The sequence below is a fragment of the Colobus angolensis genome, unplaced genomic scaffold (genome assembly GCF_000951035.1).
Source record: "Colobus angolensis palliatus isolate OR3802 unplaced genomic scaffold, Cang.pa_1.0 Scaffold103, whole genome shotgun sequence".
Taxonomy (NCBI): domain Eukaryota; kingdom Metazoa; phylum Chordata; class Mammalia; order Primates; family Cercopithecidae; genus Colobus; species Colobus angolensis.
The window spans coordinates 6,764,413-6,780,220 of NW_012111253.1; the positions used below are offsets into that span (position 1 = coordinate 6,764,413).

General features: G+C 34.7%; 1 protein-coding gene across 4 annotated transcripts in view; it reads right to left on the reverse strand.

The window, feature by feature from the left end:
* CASK (calcium/calmodulin-dependent serine protein kinase (MAGUK family)) overlaps positions 1-15,808 on the reverse strand; it is a 428,292-nt gene that overhangs the window by 342,578 nt on the left and 69,906 nt on the right. For all 4 annotated transcript variants that reach the window (XM_011942514.1, XM_011942504.1, XM_011942497.1 and 1 more), the window contains exon 2: positions 11,705-11,817. In XM_011942514.1, coding sequence (XP_011797904.1) covers positions 11,705-11,817 — 113 coding nt within the window. The remainder of the gene's footprint in view (positions 1-11,704; positions 11,818-15,808) is intronic.

Genomic DNA, 15,808 nt, shown 5'->3' on the forward strand with positions numbered 1-15,808 from the left:
GAAACAGGGTTTCGCCATGTTGGCCAGGTTGGTCTCGAACTCTTGATCTCAAGTGATCTGCATGCCTCGGCCTTCCAAAGTGCTGAGATTATGGGCATGAGCCACCGCACCTAGCCTCTTTTTACTTTCTTGATAGTGTCTATTGAAACATAAAAATTTTAAATTATGATGAATCCCATTATCTATTTTTTTCTTCGGTTGCTTGTGCTTTAGGTGTAATAATGAAGAAACCATTACTTAATCCAAGGTCATAAAGATTTATGCCTATGTTTTCTTTAAAAATTTCATGGTGTTAACTCATACATTTAAATCTTTGATCTACTTTGAGTTAATTTTTGTATATAGTGAGGGGTAGAGGTCCATCTTCAATCTTTTGAATGTCAGAATCCAGTTGTCCCAATACCACTGTTTTGAAGAAACTATTCTTTCTTCATTGAACAATCTTGGCACCACAGTTGAAAATTATTTGACTGTCAATATGTGGATTTACGACTGGATTGTTAATTCAATTTCATCAACCTATATGTCTATAGGTTGATGCCAGGATTACACTATGTGTATTGATGTAGCTTATGCCAGGATTACACTATGTGTATTGATGTAGCTTATAAAAAATTCTGGGCCAGGAGCAGTGGCTCATGCCTATAATTGCAGCACCCTGGGAGGTCGAGGCGGGTGGATCATCTGAGGTCAGGAGTTTAAGACCAGCCTGGCCAACATGGCGAAACCCTGTCTCTACCAACAATACAAAAAAAATAGCCGGGCGTGGTGGCACACACCTGTAATCCCAGCTACTCGGGAGGCTGAGGCATGAGAATCGCTTGAACTCAGGAGGTGAAGGTTGCAGTGAGCCGAGATGGCACTCTAGCTTGGATGACAAGAGCGAAACTCCATCTTCAGAAAAAAAAAAATTCTGAAATTGAAAAATGTGACTTTGTCCGTTGTTTTTCAGGATTGTTAAGGCTATTCAGGGTACCTTGTTTTGCTATGGAAATTTTTAGATCAGTTTGCCAATTTTTACAAAAAGCGCCAGTAGGGATTTTGAATCCATAGATCAATTTGGGAAATATTTTCACTTTAATATTAAGTCTTCTAGTAGACAAACATGAGAGATCTTACCATTTACTTAGGACTTTCTTAATTTTTCTCAACAATATTTATAGTTTTCCATTTATAAGCCTTGCACTTCCTTGGTTAAGTATCTTCCTAAGTATTTTATTCTCTTTGATGCTATGGTAAATGGAATTGCTTTCTTAACTTCATTTTTAGATTTTTCACTGCTTGTGTATAGAAATACAATTGGTTTTTGTATATTGATCTTGTATCCTGCAACCTTGCTAAGCTCACTTATTACATCTAAGTCTTTTTGTGAATTTCTTTGGATTTTCATGTATACATGATAATGTTATATGCCAATAGAGGGCATTTTAAGTCTTCCTTTTCAATCTGGATGCTTTTTGATTTCTATTTCTTGCATAATTGCCCTGGCTAAAATTTCTAGTACAATGTTGAATAAACATATTGAGAACAGATATTCTTATCTTATTCCTGATCTTCAGAGGAAAGAATTATCTTACAACATTAAAAATAAAGTTAGACTTTGGTTTTTCTTAGATGCCTTTTAAAAGGTTAAAGAAGTTTCCTTCTATTTGTAGGTTGTTGAGTGTTTTTATCATGAAAGGGGGTTGAATTTTGTAAATGCTTTTTGTCTGTTGAGATGATCATGTGGACTGTTGTTCATTTTTCTATTAATAAGGTATATTACAATGATTTTAAATGTTTAAACAAGCTTGAATTTCTGTTATAATTCTACTTACTCGTGGTACTTAAAAAATCCTTATTCAACTTATCATACAATTTGTCCATAAAGTATACAATTTAATGGACTTTAGTATATTCACAGTCATGCAACCATTACTGTGTTCAAATTTTGAACATTTAATCACTTCAAAAAGAAATCCCATACCCATTACCAGACACTCCCTATCTCATCTTTCTCCATACCCTGGGCAACCACTAATTTACTTCCTTCTGTTCTGACACATTTGCCTATTCTGGAAATTTCACATGAATAGAACATATGTAATCTCATGTGACTTGCTTCTTTCACTTAGCACAATGTATTCAAGATACATTCATGTTGTAGCTTATATCAGTATGTCATTCCTTTTTATGGTTGAAAAAATCATTCCATTGTATGGATATACCATATTTAGTCTATACATTCATCAGTTGGTAGACATTTGGGTTCTATCTTTCAGCTATTATGAATAATGCTGCTATGAACATTCATATATAAGATTTATCTAGATATATGTTTCATTTCTCTTAGGCATATGCCTAGGAGTGAAATGGCTGGGTCATATAACCTTAGATTTAACTTTCTGAAGAAATATAGAACATTTTTCAAATTGCTAAACTCAGTTTGATAGTATTTTCTTGAGAATGTGTGTGTTTATATTCATAAGGGATATTGGTCCTTTCCTGCAGTGTCTTTGTCTGGTTTTGGTATCAGGGTATTGCAGGCCTTATAAAAAAAGTTGAGAAGTGTTCCCTCTCTTATTTTTCAGAAATATGTGTGAAGGAATGATATGAATTCTATAAACATGTAGTAGAATTCACCATTAAGCTATCTGGGCCTGGGCTTTTCTTTATGGGAAAATTTTGAGTACATATCAGTCTATTCTTATCACAGGTTTACTCAGATCTTCTATTTCTTCTTGAGTCAGTTTTGGTAGTTTGCCTCTTTCTAGGAATTAGCTCATTTAATCTACACTATCTAATTAAGTGGCATACAATTTTTCAGCATATTCTCTTATAATCTTTTTCATTTTTATACTGTCAGTAGTAATGTCCCTTCCTTTATTATGGATTTTATTACTTTGAGTTGTCTCTTTTTTATTGGTCAGTTTAAAGTATACTCAATTTTATTTTTACCTTTTCCAAGAAACAACTTTTGGTTTTATTGACTTCTTCCACTGTTTTTTCTCGTCTCTATGTCTCCTATAATCCTTATGACTTCCTTATTTTTGCATGTCAAGTTTAGTATTCTTTTCCAGTTTCTTAAAGTGGAAGGTTAAATTATTGATTTGAGCTCTTTCTTACTTTTCAATATAGGCATTTACAATAATAAACTTCCCCCTAATCCATGCTTTTGCTGCATCTCATAAATATTGATATGTTATATTTTTGTTTTCATTCATCTCAGAGTATTTTTTAAGTATTATTGTAATTTCTTCTTTGGCCCACTGGCTACTACGTTAATTTCCACATCTTTGTGAATTTCCCAAATTTGTTTCTGTTATTGATTTCTGATTTCATTCCATTGTGGCCAGAGAAGACACTTTGTATGATTTCAGATATTTTTAAATTGATTGAGACATATTTGATGGACTAAATTGACGGGCTAATGCAGTCTATCCCAGATAATGTTCTATGTGTACTTGAGAAGAATGTATAGTCTCCTGTTGTTGAGTGGAGTGTTATACAGATGTCTGTTAGGTCTAGTTGGTTTCTAGTGATGCCCAAATCTACCTTCCCTTTCTTTAATGATCTTCTGTTTAGTTGTTGAATCCATTAATAAGTCAGGTATTGAAGTCTCCAACTATTATTGCTGAATTCTCTATTTCTCCCTCCAATTGTCTTTTTCTGTTTCATGTATTTTGGAGCTTTGTTCTTAGGTGCATATATGTTTATAATTGCTAAATCTTCTTGATGGATTAATGCTGCTATTATTATAAAATGTCCTTCTTTATCTCTAGTAACAATTTCTGTTTGATTATTAAATTTCTGATTTAATTATTAAAGTCTATTTCATCTGATATTAGTAATAGCCACTTCAGAGCTCTTTTGGTTACTGTTTGCACAGTATATCTTTTTCTACTCATTTACTTTCAACTTACATGTATTTTTAAAATCTGAAGTATGTCTCTTGTAGACAGCAAAAAACTACATGAGATACCATCTCACCTGTTTTTCATCCATGTTCCCAATCTCTGCCTTGTAGTTGGAGTGTTTAATTCATTTATATTTAATATTATTACTGAAAAGGTACAATTTATGTTTGTAATTTTACTACTGGTTTCCTATCTGTCTTTTTTTGTTCCTGTATTCCTCCAATACTGCCTCCTTTTGTGTTAAATAGATATTTTATGGTGTTCCACTTTGATTTCTTGTCATTGCTTTTACTATGCTTTTACTATACTTCCTTTTACTATACTTAGAATGGCTATTATCTAAATGTTAGGCAGTAACAAATGCTGGCAAGGATGTAGAGAAAAGGTAACCCTCATACACTGTTGGTGAGAATGTAAATTAGTACAACTACTATGGAAAACAGTTTGGAGGTTCCTCAAAAAACTAAAAATAGAGCCAGCATACAATCCAGCAAACCCACTCCTAGGTATATACCCAAAAGAAAGGAAATCAGTATATCTAAGCGGTATCTGCACTCCCATGTTTACTGCAGCACTATTCACAATAGCCAAGACTTGGAATCAACCTAAGTGTCCATCAACAGATGAATGGATAAAGAAAATGTGGTACATATACACAATGGGGTACTATTCAGCCATAAGGAAGAATGAGATCCTGTCATCTGCAACAACATGGAGAGGACTGGAGGTCATTATGTTAAATGAAATAAGCCAGGCACAGGAAGACAAACATTGCATGTTTCGCTTATTTGTGGGAGCTAAATATTAAAATAATTGAAGTCAGGAGGATACAGGTAGAAGAGTGGTTACCAGAGACTGGAAAGGGTAGTTGGCAGGGGGGCTGGTAGGAGGGGGGGAAAGTAGGGATGGTTAATGGGTACAAAAAATAGAAAGAATGAATAAGACCTAGTATTTGCTAGCACAACAGGGTGAGTATAGTGAAAAACAATTTAATAATTTAATTGTACATTTTAAAATAACTGAAAGAATATAACTGGATTGTTTGTAACACAAAGGCTAAATGTTTGAAGTGATGAACACCCCACTTACCCTGATGTGATTGCATGCCTGTATCAAAATATCTCATGTAACCTATAAATATATATATCTACTATATATCCATAAAAATTAAAAATTAAAAAAATTAGTTTTTTTTCTTTTTAGCATAAATAATGACTTTTAGTATTCCTTGTAGGGCAAGGAAGCTAGTGACAAATTCTATCAGTTTTTGTTTATCTGAAAATATCTTCATTTATCCTACATGCTTGAAGTATGTTTTTGCTGGATAAAGAATTCTTGGTAGATATTATTTTTCTTTCAGCACTTTGAATGTTACCCTGTTGCCTTTCAGTATCTTCAGTTTTTGAGAGAAATCTGCTGTTAATATTTTTATAGATCCCTTGTAAGTGATGATTCAGTTCTCCCTTGCTGTTTTCAAGATACTCCCCTTGTCCGTAGCTTTTGACAGCTTGATTATGGTGTGTTTTTGCATTTATCCTACTTGGAGTTTGCTGAACTTATTGGTTGTGTAGATTTATGTTTTCATCAAATTTAAGAAGTTTTGGGCCATTATTTCTTCAAATATTCTTTCTACTCCTTTCTCTCCTTTCCTTTTGAAGTTCTCATTATGCATATGTTAGTATGCTTGATGATATACCCCCAGAGGTCTCTGAGGCTCTGCTCATTTAGCTCATTCTTTTATCTTTCAGTTCTGGAGACTAGATAATTACAATGAACCTATCTTCATGTCTTCTGGTTCTGATTCTTTTTTTTTTTTTTTTTTTTTTTTGAGACGGAGTCTTGCTCTGTCGCCCGGGCTGGAGTGCAGTGGCCAGATCTCAGCTCACTGCAAGCTCCGCCTCCCAGGTTTACGCCATTCTCCTGCCTCAGCCTCCCAAGTAGCTGGGACTACAGGCGCCCGCCACCTCGCCCGGCTACTTTTTTGTATTTTTTTTAGTAGAGACGGGGTTTCACCGTGTTAGCCAGGATGGTCTCGATCTCCTGATCTCGTGATCCGCCCGTCTCGGCCTCCCAAAGCCTGCTCATACATGCTGCTGAGCCTCTTTAGTTATTGTATTTTTCAATTCCAGAATTTTGATTTGATTTTCTCTTTTCGTTTTTTATAGTTCCTATCTCATTACTGATACTTTCTATTTGATAACTCTTTTTCTAGTAAGTCCAACATCTGGGTTTGCTCAGGAACAGTTTCTATGGATTGCTTTCCCCACCAAAGTATGAGCTATATTTTCTTGTTTCTTTGCATGCCTCATAATTTTTTGTTGAAAACTGGGTGTCTTAAATAATATTATGCGTCAACTCTAAAAATCAGAATCTCCTTTTCTGCAGGATTTGTTGTTGCTGTTTATTGTTACTCCTGCTCTTTGCTTAGTGATTTTTTTTGGGGAACACATTCTGCTGTCTGTTCTTTTTTGTCTCTGTTTGTTTAGCTTAGTCTTTGCTCAAGGGTTTTGTGGATGCGTCGGGCATACCTTCAACACTCAGTCAGGGAGATCACACGTCTACCTTATCATTCAATTCCTGTTTGCATAGCCTGAAAGTCAGCTAGAGGTGAGAAATTAAGGCCTTCTTAGATTTTTTCTGAGCTTGTTCACAGTCTTATATATGTGCATGACTTTCTTAACATAATATTTTCTAGAGAATACGCTGTAGCTTTTTCAAAGCCTCTATGGCCATCTCATTCCCTAGCTTTTTGTTTTAAGCTTTTAGGTTAGCTTTTCGTTTGCCCAGCTGTTATCTATACCTCAGGCAGCAATGAAATTAAATAACTACCTCTAAAGGTTTTTGGCAAATGCCCCCAGAGGAAACGTTTTTTTTTTTTTTTTGCACTGGGTGATCTCTGAGTCAGGCCAATTAAAGACAGTCTTGCAAGAAGGGTTGCTATAGTTGGGATGTCTGTCCCCTGAAACCTCATGTTGAAGACTGATCCCCAATGTTGAAGGTAGGGGCCCAATGGAGCTGTCTGGGTCATGGGGGTGGATCTCTCATGAATGCCTTGGTGCCATCCTGGCAGTAACGAGTTCTCACTCTGTTAGTTATCATGAGAGCTGGTTGTTAAAAACAACCTAGTACCTCTCATCTCTCTCTTGCTTCCTCTCTTGCCAGGTGACCTCTGTACACACCAGCTCCCCTTCCCCTTCTACCAGGATTGGAAGTTTCCTGAAGCCCTCACCAGAAGCAGATGCTGGTGTCGTGCTTCTTGTACAGCCTGCAGAACCATGAGCCAAATAAACCTCTTTTCTTTATAAATTACCCACTCTCTGGTAATCCTTTATAAAAACACAAATGTACTGAGAAATCTTCCAGGGAACTACCAGACAAGTAAAAAAATGACAATATTATGGGAATGCGGCCTTGGAGGAGCTCCATCCCCATTCAGCCTCCTTTGATGGCTGTTAACTTGCTGGTTTTCATCGTGATTCTGAACTGTTTGTTTTCAAGGTTACTACAGAACTTGAAGAAAGGGGGAAGTGAATGGGACAAATTATTATACAATGCTATGAAGTTCACTGTTCTTACCAAGAATCAGTCAGTTTTCTTGAATAAATTATTCCTGGACAGCTGTAAGCCTTTGGTCAATTTCCAGAGCCCCGAACAAGTTGTCTGACATTTCTGTCAGTTTTCTCTTTTTTTTAAAGTAAACTGAGAATCGTCAAGGTCCTTACTTCTTCAATTTCACTGATATCACCTACTATCTGGGACTTTAGAATGAGACATTCTTGAAGACTAAGCAAACTAGAACCCAAAATATACTCTTTCTAGAACACAACGTATAATACTCCCAAATAGAAATTGTTAATTTTGGACTTTTATAATAAACCATAAAGAACTGAGTCCTATCAAGAACTCAGAACTTTGATAATTTAGTTTCCAATTCTATATATCTTACTTTCCTTTAGTTTCCTTATTATAATTTGTCTGAATTAGTTTTGATATCTATTTTTAAAACAAAAAGTCTAATTTAATTAGTGGCTCAGTAGAATAAGAGACAAAAAGTATATTAATTAAAAGTTCAAGATAATAACCTAGGAAACTCATTAATGGAAGCTGTATATGTAAGTATAAAAAGTCCCCCATCAGAAGTCATATCCTAATATAAATTCATCCAGCTTTGATTTAGTAGAAACTTCTTATTCATCTCATGTTCATAACCATGAATTTCATTTTTCCATGTATGTGAAAGGAGAAATTCTAAATCATTTAGGAATAATATACCTTTTTAGGAATCTAATGAGAGCTATGGACTCTCTAAAAAAAATAAACATAATTCTGCTTACAATTTCAAGGGATTATTGAATACTCAGCAACCTGCAAGTTAAGAAGCCCTATAAAATAAAAATTATGATTTTGATGGCAAAGATAGAGAACAGATATTCAAAAATATCTCATCTTTTATGAAATATCTCATCTTTAGCCTCATCAATTATAATATCTCATCTTCATTCGCGCAATGAGAATTTAAAATATTAAAACATGTACAGGTGGTCTCCAACAAATCAACACATTTCATTTCGAAAGTAAATTTATGGGCTGGGAGTGGAGGCTCATGCCTGTAATCCCAACACTTTGGGAGGCCAAGGTGGGTAGATCACTTGAGCTCAGGAGTTTGAGATCAGCCTGAACAACATGGCAAAACCTCATCTCTATAAAAAATACAAAAAATCAGCTGTGTGTGGTGGCGCATGCCTGTAGTCCCAGCTATTCAGGAGGCTGAGGTTCGGGGGAGGATAACCTGAGCTCAGGGAGGTCGAGGCTGTAATGAGCCATGATTGCACCACTGCACTCTGGCCTGGGCAAGAGAGAGATCCCATCTCAAAAAAAATTAATTTGTAAATGATTTATTTCAAATTTATTACACATTGTTTTCCTAATAAAAACCATGTTATAAACAATGGTTGGAGACTATTAAAACATAGGTCCCTTAAGGGTAGGGGCTCTTTTTATGTATCGTTTGTATTATAATGACCTATTCAAATAAACAGCATATGGTAGGTTCTTAGATAACCCTTTAAAGACCTATTTCACTCAATAATGTATTTGAATACAAGTACACTAGGAAAACAAGAAAAAATATTGAGATAATAACAAAGAGCAAACAAAGCACTAAGCCAAAAATAAAATAATAAAATGAAACAAAAAGAAAAGAATAAAGATAAAATAGATTTTAAATTATCTGTTGCTTAAGAGATAAGTTTATTTGGGAAAGAATGTAACAGTAAATATAGATATTTCTAGATATTATTTGAACTTATGGATTCCTTTTCACTGTGTTAAATTTTACTTCAAAATATGTGTCTTCTTATGTAGCATCTCCTTCTATGCTAAGCCATGAATGAGGTCATTTTTGGAACCTAACAATTTGTAAATGGACCAGAAGAGCAGAGGAGTTAAGATGTGTTGCCCATAGTGACTGGAAAAGGGTTGAAAGAAGTTGAGGGAGGAGAAGCCCTGTTCATAGAGACTTCATATAATGAAATAATTTACTATTTATTACATATATTATACATCTTATAATAAAATGTGTCCAAGTTAGAATCAAGACAGCTAGTATGAACATGAGCAATAGAGGGTATGGGAATCCCATTGCAAAAAAAAAAGGTGGAGGTGATGGAGATGGAATTTTGATTGTTTCCTAACTTTATACTGAGTACTGAGTGGTTATGCTAAAGACGATGGAAAAACTAATTCTGGTGCCATAAATATAAAGGGCCAATTGCCTATTTTCACTTGAATACCACTGAACTCTGACCAAAATCAGATAAAGTTATGAGTAATATTCCCGAATCCAACTGGATGTCATTTAATATCTACACGTTGTGGTCCTACCATATAGGAAGGATATGAAAAGAGCCCAGGATTCTATTAAGTTCAAGGAGGCTTAAGAGTATGAGGGATCAATAGAATGGCTGGCTTTGTCTTCAGAATAGGACTTGAAGACATTTATATAGCCAAAGCAATGGCAAAGCAATGAAGGAGTGAGCTATAACTTCAGCAATAGACTCCCATATATTATATTAAATGAAGTTACGACTTAATATCAGGTATATGAACTATATACTAAGTCCTCTCCCCTTTTGTAAATTTGGAATTTGACCCCTTGACCAAGTGACAAGAGACAGAGGTTCAGCTTGGCATTCTGAGTCTGTAGCTCAAGAGATCTGGCTGAAGAAATCTGTCAATAAACAACCTCAGCCAATGAGAAGGTAAGTAATTGTTTCCTGAAAAAAATATCCTTAGCCTGGAGAGAATTAGAATTTGGTACAACAATGAGGTAAGTCAAAACTCTGGTACTGATAATTTTGGGTTGAAAAAGAAGCTATTAATATTTATTTTAATTATTTATAACAATGCTTACGAGAATTTGGCTTATATTATTCCAATTTAATATTGGTAATTGAGTAACTGACTTAGACTTGTGATTTAAAATTGGAATCTTACTAAGTTTATAAACAGCATCAGAACATATGTCTAATGAATTAGGTTTATACAAAATCACCTCAGTATTTGCTCAGACAACAGAGGTACAGAAAAATCAAACACAGAATATTAATCTTAAAGGCAGTTAAAAGTGTAAGGAAATATAATTTTGTTCTAAACCCTACTTAAAAGTCAATTTTAAATGTTGCTAGATTTATAAAATAATTTATATTCAAAAGCAATAATAGCCAATTCCAGAGTATAAAACCATAAAATATAAAATCTCTAAATCTTACCATAATATTTTAAATATTAAAGCACTAAAAACAAATCAGTTAGCTATTCTTTGTGAGTAGCAACTTCTAAGAATCTTCCATAATCATTATATGAATAATAATTCAAAGGGTCACAAAAGTATTTAAAAGAAAAAAAGATCTCCAGGAACAGATTAACTCACAATTACGTGGGCTTCTACTTCCCAAGGTAAAATAACTGGACAAAATATAAATAGGTTACACTGCCCTAGATTTTCCAATCTAAATTGTCAACTGTATTACTCTTGGGATTAAAATGGGAAGGACTAAAGAAGGATTCATTTTTTTACTGAACTGTGGAAAAGTGAAAAGTTAGTAATGGGCTAATCAGAAAAATTAATATCACGATCAATTGTGCCATCTGAAGTATGAGCATGTACGTCATAGTTACATGAAACTATGGCTTAAAAAACAAAAAAAACTTTAAAATGTTTACGTACTGTTTATAAATATACATATAAATATGATTATCCATAATAATGTGTTGAAACAAAATTTTAAGTCCTGAAAGTCCTAACAGTACTGATCTTTCAAAGTTTTACACATATATCATATGTGACTTAAGCCAAATGTGAGATATGAATGTTTTAATTCCACTAAATCATAATCCTAAAGGTAGTAAGTGATGCATTTTGAGGTAACTAAGTTTCTTCTGAATCTTCAATTATCATCCTTGCCATTATTTCACATCCCTCCTTTCCCATCCCATGACCCACATCATAGAATTCAAACTTAGACCCTAAAAAATAAATGTCCAGATTTTTGCTTTCTTCCTAGTCAAAAAACATAGGCCCATAGAAATCCTAGATGATTTTATAACTCTGTAAATTACCCTGTCTTTCAAATACTATGTCCTAGAGTTCTGACAAACTAGAATAGAGTTTAAACTGTCTCCACCCACTTCCCTCTACATCATACCCTCTGCTTCCCCATCCCCAGATGAAGGTTAGGTTGGTAAATGGATTTTGGAGATGGAATAAAGCCAGACATCAAATAACTTACTTGAAATCCATCTCTTACCTTCTGTACTTAACCCTGGACTTGATGTGAACTTGGCTACATCAACAATTTTTACAGCAAATTGTTGCCCAGTTTCTCTGTTGATACATCGTCGTACAACACTGAAGGGACCCCTATAAAACAAAAAGTCAATTTTAATTCACTGATTTTCTTAAGTTCCTCTTTCCCATTAATGTCTTACTGTTTCATCATCTACTATAGCCATATTATATAACCACGAAGCCATTCTACTTTAGACTCCAAATTGAACATAGTTTTCAAAATAAAATTTAAGTAATATAACTTCCAACGTATTTTTTATAATTCATGAGGTAACAATTTAAAAAGATTACAAAACCATAAAAATGACCAATAAATTTGCAATTTGCAGTAATTTTTTTAAAATTTTAAATAGTAGTCTTATGCTTAAGGCAAATAATGACTGTATAATTCTATATAGATTATCAACATCTTAAACAAAATAAGAGAAGTCCATAGTAATGGTGGTATTCTTATGAACCAGAAACTGAAGCCATTCTTGACAGTTCCCTCTCATCTTACCCACCATTTACCTTATCTTCACTAACAAATTCTACTGAGTTTATCTCAAATATCTCTTGAACCTGTCCTCTTCTCTCCATGTCCCACATCCTACCATCTTCTACTAGAACTACTGAAAAACTTATTTCTCCCATTCATTCTTGTAATGATATTTAAATGAAAATCTGATATGATATCTCTGTTTAAAACACCAGAAAGACAGAAAGTATTTGCAACACACAGTCCAAGTCAAGAACCAAAATATATAAGTAACTTCTAAATACAGTAAGAAAAAAAAAAAAACACACTCCAATAAAATCTGGGCAAAGACTTGAACAAACACTTCACAAAGAGAAAGGCCTACATGATTTGGTCTCCAACTACCTCTCCAGTTTCACCTGAAATCAGAGAAATCCTTAATTTTCCTCAAACTTCAAATTAGAATTGTTTGAAATTACCAGAGGAAAGGAAGTAATTTCTACGAGCAGAGCCACTGGTCTAGCTATTTGCTGACCCAGACCTCACAGTTGAATCAGCTGAGATGATTTAAAGATGCCAATACCCCAGCCCAGGGAACACGCACACGCGCACACACACACGGTTCCTTGTGGTTAACAGTTATAAAAGAAATATCTGAACTCAATTAAGATAATCCAAAGATAGATTTGTGTGTGTTTGAATGACTATAAAATACAGAATGCAATAGCAATGTGATTGGTTTATTTGAAGGTTAATATGGTGGTCATTAAATACATGTGTACATGTATACATGTGTGTATTTTTCCCCTCCTGGGGAGAAGGCAAACAAACAAAAAAACCACCTTCATTAGCTTATTACAGGTACGAACAGTACACCTAGATGCATGTGCTCAATTAGCAGATAGAGAAAAGTTCTTCATATACAGTACTATACTTGTGATACTGCTGGCCTTAAAGTTTGTCTTTCTTCTTTCAACTACGGGACAAACTACTCAATTTAATCTTAGACTTAAACATTTATCCAAGATGACATTAATGCCATCATGAGGACATCAACTATACAACAGCTTCAAATCTCTCTTTTCAAGCAACTGAAATAAGCTAACCTGGGAGGAAAAGAAATGGTAATAATGTATCTTTCAGAACTCTACAGAAAGAGGATCCTTTTGATAATCTCTCAAAACTGTTCAAAGATTTTCCTCTGTGAGATGACAATATTACAAAGTGAGGGACAAACGTTTTCATTCTCAACCTGATGTCTTACTTGTGATTACTTACCCTGACAATAGCAAGCAATTTCAGGAAATGCTTCACATAATTGGTTTTTGTCCACACATAAACCCTTGGGACTCTATTTATGTATACATTTGTGTAGTCTGCTTCAATTCACTATATCTTTTTGGAAACTTCCCAAGACCTGTATGTGGGGTTGATTGTTCACGGTCAATTGAGTCAATTCTTTACTTTTTCCTGCTTGAACAAAGGTGAGGAAGAAAGCATAGCTTCTCCCCCCTTTTCTTTTAGTAACAATAAAATTAATAGAGCTAGGAAGAAAAGAGAATACTTAGACAACAAAACACAAACTTTTAAAAATCTGTGAATAAAAACCAAATCAAATCCCCAATTCTTTAATTTTGTAATATGAGGCAAACAAAATAATTATATCTATGAACTACTGAAGACCTGAAGATGGGTTACAAGTAAAGTATTTTAAGGGTCTGTCCGTCAATGACATCCAGGGGGTTAACCAAATTTAACACCCTAAAAAGATACCAAAATATATTTTGAGGTTTTTGTGATTTAACCCATTAACTGAAAACCCAGCAGAAACTGATAAAAAATCTAAAATTTGGCTTGGTTTCCCATCTTAAAAAGGGAAGACTGATAAAGTAGTGTGACACACCTACTATATTACACTTATTACTTATGCTTGGATGCAGCTTAGAGAACAGCAAAAATTCAGGAGGTATAGGTTTCAGTCTGCCCTGTGCCTTTTATTGATGTTCGAAATTTCACTCTTAAAATTTTAAATCTAAGGTATAGTCAATTCTTGAATATTTATGTGGGGGAAAATACTGGTAGAGACAGTTATAAGCCATCATCATAAACAACTATCTTTCTCATATTTCCACTAATTATGACCACAGTATTAATAAAAATGGAATAAGATAATTGACAGCAATCCAGATTTAATGAAATATATATTCTTTATTCAACTTTTTACAAACTCTGAATATTGACTGGGATGGTAACACAAGGTTCTACTTGAGGGAGATGGCTGCTTACAGCAGTCTATGTTTTCAAGCAAAAATGTCAATTAAACCAGAATATGTTAGAAGTGAATATCACTATAATATCCCCTAAGGTTTTGAAAAGAATTCAACTGTGTCCCCATGCAGACACAGAATAATATCCTCTAGTTTTCATTTATGTGAAGAAAACCGAAGTCTAGGAAATAATTCTGATAACAAAGGTAAATACACCAAAATAAGACTAGAATTAAATGAAATTATGCTAGAATATAATATGTTGGTTTCCAGGATCATGGGATAGATTGAGCACAATGTATCTAATCTATTTCCCTATCCAAACTCCACTAAAATGATACCAAAGGGGTTTTAAAAAAGGATTGGGAGAACAAGAGAGGAGATGATAGTAATAATTAAATTTGGAATTCAAGAAAGCACATGGAGAGTGGCAACTGACTTAGCAGACCTGGGAAAGCTGAACTGCAAAGAGAAAATAAGGAAAATTCAGAACCAAACCCATCTATACTGTAGAATCCTCAAGAAACTCATGAATGGGTTCCAGATAACTTTGGAACTGGAAGTGAAGAGAGGGTAGAGTTAAAATAACAAGGTTTGAATGAAATGTGTTAGAGAAGCAGTTAGAGCCCTAGGTGGTCTCCTGCACTCCATACCATGGATAACTGCCACTCCCTCATCCCAACAAGTTAATTCTCTGGAAAGAGTAAATAAAACATAGGGTGTCAGAAAAAAATTAGCTGGGCGTGGTGGCGGGCACCTGCAGTCCCAGCTACTTGGGAGGCTGAGGCAGGAGAATGGTGTGAACCCGGGAGGCGGAGCTTGCAGTGAGCCAAGATGGCGCCACTGCACTCCAGCCTGGGTGACAGAGCGAGACTCTGTCTCAAAAAAAAAAAAAAAAAAAAAAAAAAAAGGGTCTCAGAACTGGAAACACAAGGCTGTTGAGGAAGTGGGTATTATATGAAAAGCAAGGGTATTATGTGGTCACATATACACTAAACGCAGACAGCCCGAGTCCCTTTTTGACTAACGGGGGAATATTGGAAGCCAGATCTTTACCCTTGAGGCAAGAGATATGATAGACTTTTCTATATCTGACTAGCTCAGAAGAAAAGACCTAAAGATAATGAAGAGGTTCTCCAAACTACTCAACTAGATCATCCTCCAGCAAAACCCAAAGTCAACAGGTTCACTTGCACCTTCGGAGCTCTCTTAATCAGCTTTGAGGCCCTCTATTATAGAGTTTCCAGTATCAGCACTATTAACATGTTGAGCTAGCTAATTTTTTGTTGCGCAGGGATGTCCTATGCATTGTAGGATGCTCAGCAACATTCCTAGCCTC